General features: G+C 26.8%; 3 protein-coding genes across 13 annotated transcripts; 2 read left to right on the forward strand and 1 right to left on the reverse strand.

Annotated features, from left to right (window-relative positions):
• Positions 1-1811: 1811 nt before the first annotated feature.
• LOC118440205 (annexin B9) lies at positions 1812-7762 on the forward strand. Of its 10 annotated transcripts, none has more exons than XR_014982973.1 (9): positions 1812-1971; positions 3421-3696; positions 4618-4661; positions 4853-5234; positions 5375-5454; positions 5533-5779; positions 5941-6122; positions 6400-6583; positions 7531-7762. XR_014982973.1 is itself a non-coding variant. In XM_085661341.1 (9 exons), exons 3-8 carry the CDS (start codon positions 4632-4634, stop codon positions 7329-7331), a joined length of 972 nt encoding a protein of 323 aa, XP_085517467.1. In that variant the 5' UTR covers positions 1812-1971; positions 3421-3696; positions 4618-4631; the 3' UTR covers positions 7332-7343; positions 7531-7762. The 10 variants fall into 10 exon arrangements, 5 of the variants coding, with proteins under 5 accessions (XP_085517467.1, XP_035718787.1, XP_035718786.1 ...); XR_004837784.2 differs by having other exon boundaries at positions 6400-6516; XR_004837785.2 differs by lacking the exon at positions 6400-6583 and adding an exon at positions 7281-7422.
• A 67-nt stretch (positions 7763-7829) lies between these two features.
• LOC118440206 (uncharacterized) lies at positions 7830-8725 on the reverse strand. Its single transcript, XM_035862897.2, has 4 exons — positions 8597-8725; positions 8417-8518; positions 8245-8337; positions 7830-8163 (listed from the first exon to the last, which is right to left on the reverse strand). Exons 1-4 carry the CDS (start codon positions 8715-8717, stop codon positions 7910-7912), a joined length of 570 nt encoding a protein of 189 aa, XP_035718790.1. The 5' UTR covers positions 8718-8725; the 3' UTR covers positions 7830-7909.
• A 1714-nt stretch (positions 8726-10439) lies between these two features.
• On the forward strand, positions 10440-14319 carry LOC118440010 (transcription initiation factor TFIID subunit 6). 2 transcript variants are annotated; one of them, XM_035862429.2, is made up of 9 exons: positions 10440-10794; positions 10989-11192; positions 11565-11883; positions 11987-12390; positions 12501-12704; positions 12778-12960; positions 13158-13374; positions 13612-13919; positions 14010-14319. In XM_035862429.2, exons 1-9 carry the CDS (start codon positions 10792-10794, stop codon positions 14103-14105), a joined length of 1938 nt encoding a protein of 645 aa, XP_035718322.1. In that variant the 5' UTR covers positions 10440-10791; the 3' UTR covers positions 14106-14319. The 2 variants fall into 2 exon arrangements, with proteins under 2 accessions (XP_035718322.1, XP_035718321.1); XM_035862428.2 differs by having other exon boundaries at positions 13600-13919; positions 14010-14318.
• The last annotated feature ends 379 nt before the right edge of the window (positions 14320-14698 follow it).

Genomic DNA, 14698 nt, shown 5'->3' on the forward strand with positions numbered 1-14698 from the left:
AAATTATAAATAACGTAAAATATTTAAATTACATATCTTGTTTGTAGCTTTTAATTTTTGACGTTTTACTAATAATGGCGCTATTGTCGATAAAGTCATTTTTACATTACGAAATTGATAAAGAAATTTCAAAAGGATATTATAGTAACGAAATAATTTTTTATTGTATTATTAATATTTCTAATTATTCAATATATTTTTAATTAAATGTACTTACGTAAGAATATTAATTATATCGGTAGCTTCCTTCTTATATATTTATACGTTTTGAAATAGAGAAACGCGTAACGTTAATCATTGTAAAAGGAATTAAGATAAGTAAATAAAATAGTTCTTTATAATGAATCATACGTATATCTTGTTACGTATGATTTCATACTGTGTATATATTTTACGTATCTTACGTGTTACGAATTATCACGTCATAAACATAGCGTCATAGATAACAATGATTCTATTCTCAATGAGTCGTGCATAAATTATTGACTAACGATCGATCTAAATATATATATATATTAATTTCTAAGAATGTTTAGAATTTTTTTTTTATTTTTTATTCAAATACGTCATCTTCATATTACGAATTGTATTTTATTATTCATATCAAAGAAATAACTGGTCACGTCACTTGTGATTGTAGGTCGAAACATATATTCTGGATGTATTATACATATATATATATATATATAGGGGCGTACATATGCGTATTTACCCTGATTCATTTCCACAGAAGTGTGTATTAAATGCATCGAAGATAGTTCATTCAAAAAAGTTGTTTTGAATGAAAGAGAATTGCAAAAAAAATCACACGCATACACACACACACATACATGCAGGTACGCACACACACACACAATATTAAACGTTATAAATTGATATTATTTTTTATTATTTTATTGTTGCATTTCACTCTTAAGATTTGCAAAACTCTATTTTGTTTTATTTGTTATATAACTGTTTCTTTTTTCTTCTTTCTTCTTTTTTTTTTTTTTTTTTTTTTTTTTTATGAAAGCTCGATAGCCAAAAATATGACAATGGTTTTATTAATAAAAATAAAACAATTGATTTATTAAATAATATATAAATCCAACCAAAAAGATATTATTTCAAAGAAGAGCCTTATTGGCGTAACCAATCCTAGGGATAATATCACTGAAGAGAAAATTCTTATTCAAAAATTAAAACTAATTTATCAAAGGACAAAAGAATACATTCATTCATGTATTCAAATATATACACATACATATGTATTCTTTTATATTAAAATCGTAGTTACAATGTAGAAAAAGTATTAATCAATAAGAAAAAAAGAAACTAGTTAATGCAATTCTCTTAACGTAATGATACGTCACATATAACTATTCTTCCTCTCTTTCTCTCTCTCTCTCTCTCCTCTATCTTCTTCGTTTACTATAGTACGATGAATCATCCAATCTCCTTGTCCTTATTTTCTTGCAGTTTCCAATTGGCGCCGGTTTGGCGAATTTGCCAATGCGCCGATACGTTCTCTCTTCTATCCTCTTTACTCTTATATTCTCTTTCTTCTCTCTCTCTCTTTTTCTCTCTCTCTCTTTCTTCTCTCTCTCTCTTTTTCTCTCTCTCTCTCTTTCTCTCTTTCTCTCTTTTTCTCTCTCTCTCTCTTTCTTTCTCTTTCTCTCTCTCTCTTTCTTTCTCTTTGTCTTTCTGTATCTATCTTAAAACATGGCTCTGCCGCGTCATCGACCAAAGTTACGTCGTAGAGTAGTCGTCGTCGACGATCCCACCTTTCATATTTTCATCTTTTTTCCTCTTCCACTTTTATCCTTCGTCACACATTACATTCGTAACATGTCCGACGAGATTTCAGTCTCTCGGTTTCGTGCTTACAGTCTACACCGGTTCATCGTCGATGATCGTTCATACGGTTAACTTTAAAATCTAATTTTCGTTCTAAGGTCTTCGATTTATCGATTACCCGGAAAGTCACTAAAGGTGAACGCACAAGAAATTATTTCTATTTTTTTTTTAATTATCACTAATTTTTCTATTAATTTTCCAAATTAGTTCTTTATCTCATGGCTTTTTTATTACACAAAATATTGAAAATAAATCGTTATCGCGAGAGAATTCGATCGATAACAATGGCGAATGTTTCGAATATAAATAAAATATATATTTATAATTTTCCATTAGTTCTATTCGATAACGATATAATGTGTTTTGAAGATACTTGTTTATCATCGTGCATATAACAACGTGATGATGGATAACAATGTGTTTTACGATAATACTTTTATTATTAATTATCTGATTTATTATTTATAACTAACTGATATAATTCGTTCGTTTATTACGTCGTATATAACGTTGCGATAGATGAAAAGAAAAAAGAAAAAAAAAAAAATAAAGTACAAATTTGCAATTAATACGTTTATTACTTATTACGCTATATACTTTAATTTCAATGTTTATCAATACTTTATTATATAATTCATTTTCTAAACGGTCGTGATTTAGTTATATACATTATGAATGAGTTTTCTATTTTTAAACAATGATGCCATTATACCATTGACAGATAGATAATCATATTTTAAATATAACTTTAGAAATTATAAGAAATAATTTTAATAAATTAATATTTATTTGATCGACACATTTCACTTTTTTATTACACTTTTTTAATTGTTCTTTCAAATCTTTTTTTCTATTACCATCATCTTTAAAAATTTCGATAATAATTTTTATGACAATTAGATCAACGATAATTCTGATCAAATATAGATAAGAAATATCTGCAAAAAATATCTATATAAATTATGCAATATCATCGTATCAACGTACCTATTTTAGAGTTCGTTTTTATTACAACAACGTGATAAATAAAAAGATTAATAATTTGTAACAGAACATTTGTCACTTATTACTTTAGACACTATATATATATATATATATATATATATATATATATAAAATATATATAGTATATATATATATATGTATATATACTAACGTATTGTTATCAATACCTCTATCATACAATTAATCTTATCCAATACGTAACATATTAATATACCACGTTAGAACTTGTTTTCATTGCAACCAATAGAACGTTTATTATTTATTATGTTAGTTATTATTTTATATACTATGGTGTCAATGTTTATCAATTTAAGAGACTTGAATTATAGATAGTTTCTCTATTTACAAACAATAATATTACATTATATAATACTCTATTAACATGAGTCACACTTCAAAAGTAACTTTGAACAAAAAAAAAAGAAAAAAAAGAAAATAAAAGATCAAGATAATGATAATTTTCAACAATTCAAACTCAACTTGACTTCTAGAATGTCATATGAAAAAATAACTGTTCAATAGAGAAAACATAAATACCAACAAGATTAAATAATACATTTTATATTTGTCATTGAATAGCTTGACGAATCCGCCGGCTTCTCTGAATTCCTTTCCTTTCCTTTCCTTTCCTTTTCTCTCCACTACTGCTTATTCTCTTCCTACTTCTCCTCCTTCTCCTCATCCTCCTCCTCCTCTTTCTCCTCTTCTTCTTGCTATCCTCCCCACTCTCCACAGTTGGTCCAGTGTTTCATTATACCGTATGAAGTACACATAGCAACCGACAGTTCGTGCGACGAGTTGGTACCGGTAACGGTGTTTGGAAAAGATTGCGTCTTCTAACTACGAAAGAAGAAGGTAAAGGAAGCCACACCCAGAGAATAATAATTCGTTCTATTTATTTTCAAATCCAAAAGTCGTAATACGAAGGAAGTTTCTTTTTCTTGTTTCTTGTCTCTTTCATTTTTTTTCTTTCTTTTTTTTTTTTTGTTCTATTTTTCGTTTCTTTTTCTCTTTTCCCTCGCGAACGATGCGCAAAGTACAACAATTTAATTCTCTTCGATGAAAAAGAACCAAAATGGCGGACTACGTTTCAATCGTACCACGTATAATATTCGAATATTAATCGATGAGGTTATAAAATTATTGTCGCATCTTATTTTTTAATCGATACGCGTCAATGTTTTGTTAAAAGAATAATCAATCATTGTTTCGATGTTTATTTTGTATTATCGTTTTTTTCGTCTTTCTCCCCCCCCCTTTTTTTTTTTTTTTTTTTTTTTTACTTTAATTCAATTATTTTACTAAAGATCGATGACCTTGCGTGTTACTGTGAAACCTGCTGACACACATTTTACCTCCTCGCCCTCGTAATTACGAGGAATAGGATGATATCCGTCGATCGATAATGTCCGGTGTTTCGTGTTACGTTGAAAGACGAGAGTTTATACATTCTTAGATCGTTAAATGATACGTAATTAAAATAATTTGATAATAGTAGATAGTAATTTGATAAAAGCTCGATTTACATATACATATATACATATATATATATATATGAATCTTTTAGGTATATTTCAAAGGAAATAAAATATTTAAAAAAGTGACTTAAGTAATCAAGTTTATGAATTAAATCAATCAGATTATTTAGATAATTGAAACTTTCGCCATAGTTGATATTTGTTCTGTTGAATGATTATTATTGCGCATAAGGAGATAATATTATAAGAACATCGTTTAATATTCCTGTTTTTTTTATTCTCTCTTGTATTTTTTTAGAGATAAAAGAAGAGATGTCTCCCAGTCAATATTATCACGTGCAGGTATGTACCAGCATATATATAATATATATATATATATATATATATATATATATATATATATTATATATATATATATTAAATATTCATATTTTTATTATCATACGTATCGAATGAACAAAGTTCAATTATACGAAAGAATTTTTTTCTTTCCTCATTTTTTTATTTTTTAAATATCCCGCGAATTTTCATAGTGCACGCCAACCGTCTACCCGGCTGATCCTTTTAATTCCGAGGAAGATGCGACTCTTTTACGAACGGCAATGAAGGGCTTTGGTACTGACGAACAAGCCATTATCGATGTACTTGCCCATCGTGGAATCGTTCAGCGTCTTGAAATCGCTGAAAAATTTAAAACGATGTACGGGAAAGATCTTATCTCTGAATTGAAGTCCGAGCTTGGCGGTAATTTTGAAAAAGCTATTATCGCCTTGATGACACCACTTCCAGAATTTTATGCAAGAGAATTGCACGATGCAATTTCTGGAATGGGCACGGACGAAGGTGCTCTCATCGAAGTATTAGCATCTTTAAGCAATTATGGGGTTAAAACTATAGCTGCCGTTTATAAAGAGCGTAAGTTTTCTTATTCCCTTTAATTTTTTTTTTTTTTTTTTTCTTTTTTTTTTTTTAGATCAAATGTTATTGGCGAAATGAAGAAAATTAATTGTTTTTTGTTTTTTTTTTTCATTTTATATGTATATATATACATGTAGTATACGATACTGATTTGGAGGATGATCTCAAAAGCGATACTTCCGGTCATTTCAAGAGACTCCTTGTTTCGTTGTCATGTGTAAGTTAAAAAGATATTAATAGATTATAATTGATTATAATTGATTATAATTTATATAATTTGATAATGTTATTTCAGGCAAACAGAGATGAAAGTTCGGAAGTCGACGTTGCGGCCGCTACGGAGGATGCTGAAAAACTTTTAGCCGCTGGTGAAGAACAATGGGGAACGGATGAGAGTACATTTAATTCTGTATTGATCACGAGAAGTTTCCCACAATTAAGACAAATTTTCAAAGAATATGAACGCCTGGCTGGTCATTCATTGGAAGAAGCTATCAAACAAGAATTTTCAGGCTCTCTTGAAGATGGTTATCTAGCAGTTGGTAAGGAAATATTGCCATTAATTAGATGAATACGACGTAGAATTTGAAGAAAAAGAAGAAAAAAAAAAAGATTTTCTTCGTAGACTGATTTTTTATTTTTTTTTTATTTTTTTTATTTTTTTTTTATTTTTTTATTTTTTTATTTTTTTTTTTTTTTTCAGTAAAATGCGCCAGAGATAAAACCTCGTACTTCGCTGAAAGACTATACAAAGCTATGAACGGAATTGGTACTACTGATTCAACGTTAATACGAATAATAGTAGCACGATCGGAAATTGATTTGGGTGACATCAAGGAGGATTATCAGAAAATTTATGGGACATCGCTTGCAGGTGACATCGATGTAAGTTAATTAATTTTTTTAAATGATGTTGATAATCTTCATTTTCACTAAACTATGTATATATATATATATATATATATATATATATATATATATATATATGTATATATGCACATATATATGCATGTATATATATATATAATAAATATATATAAAACCGCATATTATTTGTTCATTGCATTGACATCATTTACATAGACTATTTCTTTTTTCTTTTTTAACTCTCACACTTGCGCTATATATCTCCTACCTTCCCATAAATTTCCATAAATTTCAGGATGACACTTCCGGTGACTACAAGAGACTCTTGCTTGCCCTACTCGGATGAAAACGTTTTGATCGTTCAACATCTCCTTTTTGCTTTTAAATCGTATTTTAATACCATGGATGATACGTAATGATTATCTCTTCTAAATTTTAAGTTAATTAGTTTCTTCTCAATATGATTCTCATGATTGAGGGTGAATAAGATTTGATTATGTATGTGTGTGCGTGTTCCAATATTTCTTTTTTTTTTTATTCGTTTCGTTTTTTTTTCTTTTTCTTTTTTCCCCCCGCCCCCTTCTTTGTCCCACCTCGAATAAAGTGCAGATAATCGCATTTATAGATCATGCTGGTCTGCACTTTAAAATTACATTGTATACAAAACTTTCAAGAGAAAAGATTAATCGAAACCTTTTTACAAAACAAAGGCTGTGAGCTACTATAAAAAAAAGGAAAAAAAAAGAAAAACAAAAAAAAATAAAGAAAAGAAAGTAATATTTTGTATTTTCAATTTGCATTACTTTATCGAAGATATCGATTAGCATTTAGTCATTACGTTATCCGACTTATAACTTTTTCTCACAGGGGCTTCGATAAATAAAAATATATGGTAGTAGCACGAGGATTAATACATCTAATTAACATTGATACATGTGTGTACATTAACAAAATATACTAATTGTAATTTATTTTTGGAACATGCATGCGTATGAATGACATTCGGCGTGGTGTGTATGTGTGTATATATATATATATATATATATATATATATAAACACACACACAGATATATGTATATGAAAAAAGAAAGATTTGTATAAATTTTCACACACGATTGCTTTCATATTAACGCAAAACTTTAATTTTTCCCAAAAATCTTTGTTTCCATTTACAGAACGACTGCAGCGATGACTTTAAACGGCTTCTGATCGCACTTTTGAATTAATGAAAGATCACGGTGACTTTCTTCTTATCTGAGAGCAATTCAATCATGCATCCTTAATATTAAGTATTAATCATTCGCGTGTCTCACAAATGTAATATCTATATTTGTTTTTAATAAACATGCACGTGTGCGAATAATGATCTGACTATTTTTTACGATATTTTTTTTATCAACGATATTCACTTATTCTTTTTTACAGAATGATTGCTCCGCCGAATGGAAAAAGCTTCTGATCGCAATGCTGAACTAGATATATTACATACATTATCTATTCAACATATTACGCATATTCAACATATTCACAATACATTACATTATCTATTCAATTTATAGTTTACGATTTACTTTTTTATTTGCTTTTATATGAAGAAAAATTTTTATTGTAAGAAATCTTTTTTTATTATTAGTAAATACATGGATTATAAATGTAACGAATATATTTATTAATTACTGATACAATTAAAATAATAGATATACATTATGTTAACATTAACAGAATTAAATGTAAATATTCAAAATATATACTTCAGATACAATACAAATATTTGTAGCTTATAATATATAACATTGATATAAAATTATACCATTAGGACATTAGGATGTCCTTTATATATTTCCTTTGGCGATTTAAATTTTTTAGTAATGCAATCTAGTGGTATTACTATTTCTTTTACTAGTAACATTTTTATTGTTATTTCAAAACATATATGAATATCTACTTTGCTTACATCTATGTCATAAAGGCGTAAACAAATTTCATTTGTCAATATTGGCAATTTTGGAAATTTTGACAAATGTAAAAAAGCGTAGCAAATCGGTGGTGGATTTCTTGCTGTAAAAACGTATACATTCAAATATACATTATGTATATATAGAATGTATTTATTCAATTAGAAATTTTCATTAAGATTACCTGATACTGTTTCATTGATTATAATAATAGTATTATAAGTCACAGTTACAGAAAAGCCATATTCTTGATCCAAATAAGTTGCATTTCCGCAGACTAAAAATAATATTTTGTAATAAGCAAAATATAAATATATTATTAATATGCATTAATAATATTAATATTTATTACTAACACGATCCATTTATATTAATGGTATCCCATTCTATATGTTTGCAACATCCACAATCATATCGTATACATTCACAACCATTTTCAGTTAAATTAATAATTGTATCTGAAATATAATAAAAAATATAAACAAAAAAAATTACATCTATTTATATTGATTTTTATATCATTTGTTTACTTATACCTTGTACAGAGTGATCTACTATTTGTTTACTCAAATCTTCTATTCTAGGATCTGCTATTGCAAGATCTACAATAGATGCAGATATAAGAACAGCAATAATCAAATATTTGATCTCCATCATCTTGTCACCCTATAAAATAAAAAATTTGTACATTTTTATATATAAGGAATAGAAATCTATTAATGTATTGTTTATATGATAATTATAATTAGACAAATGCTGCAACTAAAAAACTTGTTATATCATTGTCAATATTATAATAAGTTTTATTTAAAAAGTTTAACAAAAAAACACTTAAAAGTAATATTTACTTATTACAAATAGATTTCATGGTCATCAAAATGCAATAAACTAATGGCGATATAAAGGTATCTTTACAAAATCAGTAATTTTACAAAATGCAAAATCGAGAAGTATGTATTCTAGAAATATTATCGGTTTAAGGAAAATCATATTGTCTTGAAAAATCAAATACGTTTGATGCCGGGCATATAAACGAGTAGATGATTATTAGTTCTGAAAAAACGATTTGAAGAAATTCTTGACAATAATAATTTATATCTTTTTTTTATATGATAACATTGATAAAAATTATACTGTTTTCATTTTAATAATGTATGTAGTAAAGTATATAATATAAGTAAAGTAACGATCGGTATAAATAAATAATTATTATAAATTCATATATTCTCACATTTGTATCGCGGAAATGATGAGAGAGTGACAGAGAGAGAGAGAGAGAGAGAGAGTGAGAGAGAGAGAGAGAGAGAGAGAGAGAGAGAGAGAGAGGAAATGAGTGTAACAAAGAAAAAAGAAATACACTTAGAAAATATTATAAATAAATTATTTTAGTAATTTATAATTTATGCTTCATTATAGAACGTTCAAAGGACAACAATAGTATCTAACGGGTGTTAAGATTAGAATATGAAATTAATATATAAATCGAAAGAAATGATTTAGAAAAGAGATTAATCTATTATCGATAATCGTTCAAAAATAATTTAGCAATTTACAAATTGAGATTTGAATGAATAAATACATACGTTTATGTATATATATATATTTATATACTATATATATAAATTTATATATATATATATATATAAATTTATATATATATATATATATATATATATATATATATGTGTGTGTGAAATAAAAATGACAATTTTATGATAGAACTTGGTAAAGAAAGAAGCGATGGTAAAGAAGAACAAGGTTCAGATTCTTAAAATGTTAAATTAATTATTACATTTCCATGGATTGACAACTATCGACAAAATTATGAACTAATTATATTTAGATTTTATGCATATTAAGGGACATGGTGGTTTTCAATTATTAATTACTTTAATTAATTTTCATATTTATTATATGACGATTTTATAAGAATTTTAGAAAAATATAAATTATGTTTAGCGATAAGCTGTATAAAATTTTTATACAATTTTTATTTGTTAAATATTTCATATTTACTAATTTAAAGAATGTCATTGAGCAACAATTGGATTCATTTGGAAATTTTATTAGTAAAAGTTTCGATATTGTTTTTCAAATTCTTTGAAATTATAGATTTCGCTTTTGTATCAGATCGATACAAAAATTTCTTCATATTAAAAAAGATAGTTAAAAATAAGTTCTTTTTTTTTTTTTTTTTTTTTTTATAATTATGTATTGTTCAAATAAAATATTTATAATATTGTTTTCCTTTTGTGTTCCATCGATTAGAAGAGTTTTACTTTCTACTGTATATATGAAACGAATAAATTTCATATTAAGCGCCATATGTTTATACATATCCCCGTTAGGCGGCGCTGACGACTTAACTGTTTTAGAGAATTCTTTATAACCAATATATCGCTACTACACAACGTCAAAATGTTTTTCATGTTCAATTAAATATCGTTGAATTTAGTGCAATGGCTGATGCCGTTGATGTCGTTACGTTCTTTAATTTTGAATGATTGTTTTAAGTGAAACTTATAATAGAAGATACTATCAAGTTTGTATTAATTATATTTGTAAATATGTATTTTGATATTCGTCGACAAGTAAGAAATGGAAAAATATCATATATATGTCAATAAAAGGGTATAAAAGTGATCCAATTTGATTTAACTAATTGAATAAATCATTGATATCACACATTCATGCAATTAATATATGAGAAAAATCAAATATTTATGTGTATATGGTAAATATTTATTATTATAATCTTGAATATTATATAGAAATATTAATATAATCATTTAAAAATATTGTGTTGTAAATAAATATCCCATTAGATAATTTTCTTTTATCTGTTAATAAGAAATAATAATTTACATATAATATTTAATCTAAATAAGAAAATTATAATTTACTTCAAATCATTTTTATATAAAACAGATAGTTGTTTATATTGTATATCATATGGAATGTAACAATCAAAATATATCAACAATGAGTGAAAATGAATCTATGTATGGGACAACATTATCTCAAGAATCAATAAAAGTGATTGCTGAGAGTATAGGAGTAGGAAACTTTCCAGATGAAGCGGCCAAGGATTTAGCTGAAGATGTCAGTTATAGACTCAAGGAAATCATACAAGTTAGTAGTAAATAATATCAAATTTTATATACTATTATTATAATAGATAATATAAATGAGACATTGTAAGTAAAAATGGGATGAACTCAACAAAGATCCATTATAATTACCAAGTGAAATTTGTCCTATGTTTTTGTAAATCTATTGTTCATAAAAGTTATTCAATATTTTTTAAACTTTATTTTATATGGAAAGAAAAGACAAACTCAATATAAAAATTCTATTGGCTTGTTTCTTATAGGTGATAAATCGATTTCTCGAAAAAAACATTTACCAATCTTAAGTTTGCCTTTTGTACTTGCAACATCTTATATATATCTATATATATATATGCCAACTGAATTGTATTATTCTTATCTTATAATTTTATAGGACGCTGCAAAGTTTATGAGACATGGGAAGCGTCAACGTTTGACAACTCATGACATAGATCATGCATTAAAAATAAAAAATATTGAACCAACGTATGGATTTTTTGCTAAAGATCATATACCATTTCGTTTTGCTTCTGGTGGTGGTCGTGAATTGCATTTTGTAGAAGAAAAAGAAATAGATCTCAATGAAGTTGTTTCTATGTCTGGTGGACAAGCATGGCCCAAATTACCTTTAGAAATTACCTTACGTGCACATTGGCTTTGTATAGATGGTGTACAACCAACAATACCAGAAAATCCACCTCCTGTATCTAAAGGTAATCAATTTGTTATATATTAATGTATTGCTATCACATATATACTTATTATATGCTAATATCATTATAAGGAAGACTAACAAAAATAATTTTTTCTTTACAGAAGCTCAAAAATTAGAAAGCGTTGATCCTACGAGCAAATTAACTAACAAGAATCAAAATATAGGCGCTGGAAAACCAGGTGGTGGTGGAAAAAGTCAAAAATTACGTAATGTAGAAACTGTACATGTTAAACAATTGGCAACTCACGAATTAAGTGTAGAACAACAACTATATTATAAGGAAATAACGGAAGCTTGTGTTGGCTCTGATGAAGCTCGGAGAGCAGAAGCATTACAATCATTGTCTGCAGATCCAGGTTTACATGAGATGTTAGCACGTATGTGTACGTTTATTGCAGAGGGTGTACGAGTTAATGTTGTGCAAAATCACCTTGCACTACTTATCTACCTTATGCGTATGGTTAAAGCACTCCTTGATAATCCAAGTCTATATCTTGAAAAATATGTATGTAGTTTATTATGTGTAATATTTGTTTTGATTTATTTATATGAAAGTTTTTTTTGTTTCTTTTTTTTTTTGTTTTTTATTAATCCATTAATAAAATAAAATTACAGCTTCACGAGTTAATACCATCAGTTGCTACCTGTATAGTTTCACGTCAGTTATGTATGAGACCAGAAGCTGATAATCATTGGGCTTTGCGAGACTTTGCTTCTCGGCTCATGGCTCAAATATGCAAGAACTTTAATACTTCTACAAATAATGTACAAACTAGAGTAACTCGCATGTTTAGTCAAGCTTTAGCTAAATGTAAAGAGGTAAGATAAATTTATTAAATATATACTATAAATATCTCTAAAAATAATTTTTTAATAAAGATAATTTTTTTAGACACCTCTAGCATCTCTCTATGGAGCAATCGAAGGATTATGTGAATTAGGTCCAGAGGTGATAAAAGCATTAGTTATACCTAAATTGAAATCAATTTCTGAACGCATTGAATCATGTATTGAAGGTCCAGGATTATCTAGCATTGATAAAAATGGTGCTGGCCATATAAAATCATTACTCGTTGTAAGTATAATCATTATTTCTTTTTTTGCAAATTAATAAAAGTAATTAGAAATTATGCTTTTACCAAGAATAATTTTTTTCAGAAAGTAAAAAATATAATATAAATATTCAATGTTTTTTTTTTTTTTTTTTTTTTTTTTTTTTTTTTTTTTTTTTTCTTTAAGATTGTCTATAAGATAAGAATTGGCTATTTTCAGAAATCAGTAGCACCTGTTTTAAAAACAGTACGAACAGCACCAGATTATGTTGAAGAATATAAATTGGATTATGGTTACATAGGACCAGCCTTATGCGCAGCAGTTGCTAAAGCTCGAACACAACCAACAGCTTTAGCATCAACTGCTACAACTACCACATTAACTACAACTCAGCAACAGGGACCTACTTGTACTACCAAGACTCTTGTACAAACAGGTAATTAATGTTATTGTTACATGGATTTTTTTATCTTAATTTTAAATATCTTCATTTTTTCAATTTATAATTTTCAATTTTTAATTTCAAATATTTTCAGTTTATCCTTTAATAAGAAAATAAATCAGATTAATAAATATTATCAGAAAGAGAATATATATATCAGATTTATATTTTATATAATTTATAATACAATATAACTTGTTTTTATCTTATTCTTATTAGAAAATGTTTCAGTGTCAAATTCGAACCCTGGTCAACAAGCAGGACGAACGATAATGCTTGGTACAAGTAGAACTGGTAATACAACCACAACTGGTGGAGGTCAGAAATTTGTTATTTTGCAATCTCGATCTCAAACGCCTACCGCATCAAATATAAATAGTGGTACGATACAACAACAGCAATCTCAGACACAACAACAACAAGTAAAAATTGCACAAACTAATGTAAATTCACAAAAATCACATTTGCAAAATGTGGCGCCTAAATTGGTTGTTGTGTGTATGTCTAATAGCAGTCATACAAATACATCTGTCACACAGGTATGTAATTATATATAGTGTATATATTATGTTATACATAATATTCTAAATCAGAAAATATTTTTTATATTATAACACATAATTTTTCAGCAAGCAAATATGACAAATAAGACGCAAAATGTCTTTGTAACACAACAGAGCGTCGAACATGCATTAAGTCCAGAAGAAGAACAATCATTTGAGTAAAAGTTATATTTTGAGTAAATTAATACGTAATAATGTTAAAGTAAATTGTAGAAATTATTTTTGTACAATATTTCTCATATATCATGTGCATAGTTGTATATAAAACCAAATTTTGGTATATATTTGCCTATTCTATTAAACAAAATTTTTTGAATATTTTCAAATATATTGATTATAATATTTACAGTTATTCCTCTTAATTAAAAAGAATACAATTAATGGACGTGGTTAAGTAAAAGAATATTTTAGGGGAAATATATATTTATTTATTCATATATATCTTTTTTTTTTTTTTTTTTTTTTTTTTATGAAATGTTATTTTGAGTGGAAATATTATCAGATTATTCAAGATTGTTGCGTGGAATTTTGTCAGTAAGCTATTTCTACTTGGTGTAAAAGAAGGTTTTTGAATATTAATAAATTCTATATCTTTCATCATTTCAGAGAACAAACCATTAAGTATATCACGTAATAACTTAAACATACATAAAAATATAAATTTGAATGAAACAACGAATTAATTATATCGAAAATGAAAAGTTCATTATCTTTAATATGCCTTTAATGCGATATAAATGTAAAATATGTTATAT

This window comes from Vespa mandarinia, chromosome 14 (genome assembly GCF_050613455.1).
Source record: "Vespa mandarinia isolate Hongniang chromosome 14, ASM5061345v1, whole genome shotgun sequence".
NCBI classification, from domain to species: Eukaryota; Metazoa; Arthropoda; class Insecta; order Hymenoptera; family Vespidae; genus Vespa; species Vespa mandarinia.

What these genes read in the sequence shown, in the direction of transcription:
- LOC118440010 (XM_035862428.2), top strand. An exon ending in CTTTAGCTAAATGTAAAGAG is followed by an intron (nt 12,705 to 12,777) that starts GTAAGATAAATT and finishes TAATTTTTTTAG; the next exon opens with ACACCTCTAGCATCTCTCTA. An exon ending in ATATAAAATCATTACTCGTT is followed by an intron (nt 12,961 to 13,157) that starts GTAAGTATAATC and finishes GGCTATTTTCAG; the next exon opens with AAATCAGTAGCACCTGTTTT.
- LOC118440206 (XM_035862897.2), bottom strand. Translation starts at nt 8,717, where the DNA reads ATGATGGAGATCAAATATTTGATTATTGCTGTTCTTATATCTGCATCT. An exon ending in AGTAGATCACTCTGTACAAG is followed by an intron (nt 8,519 to 8,596) that starts GTATAAGTAAAC and finishes ATTATATTTCAG; the next exon opens with ATACAATTATTAATTTAACT. An exon ending in CATTAATATAAATGGATCGT is followed by an intron (nt 8,338 to 8,416) that starts GTTAGTAATAAA and finishes TATTATTTTTAG; the next exon opens with TCTGCGGAAATGCAACTTAT.
- LOC118440205 (XM_085661341.1), top strand. Translation starts at nt 4,632, where the DNA reads ATGTCTCCCAGTCAATATTATCACGTGCAG. An exon ending in GTCAATATTATCACGTGCAG is followed by an intron (nt 4,662 to 4,852) that starts GTATGTACCAGC and finishes GAATTTTCATAG; the next exon opens with TGCACGCCAACCGTCTACCC. An exon ending in TCCTTGTTTCGTTGTCATGT is followed by an intron (nt 5,455 to 5,532) that starts GTAAGTTAAAAA and finishes ATGTTATTTCAG; the next exon opens with GCAAACAGAGATGAAAGTTC.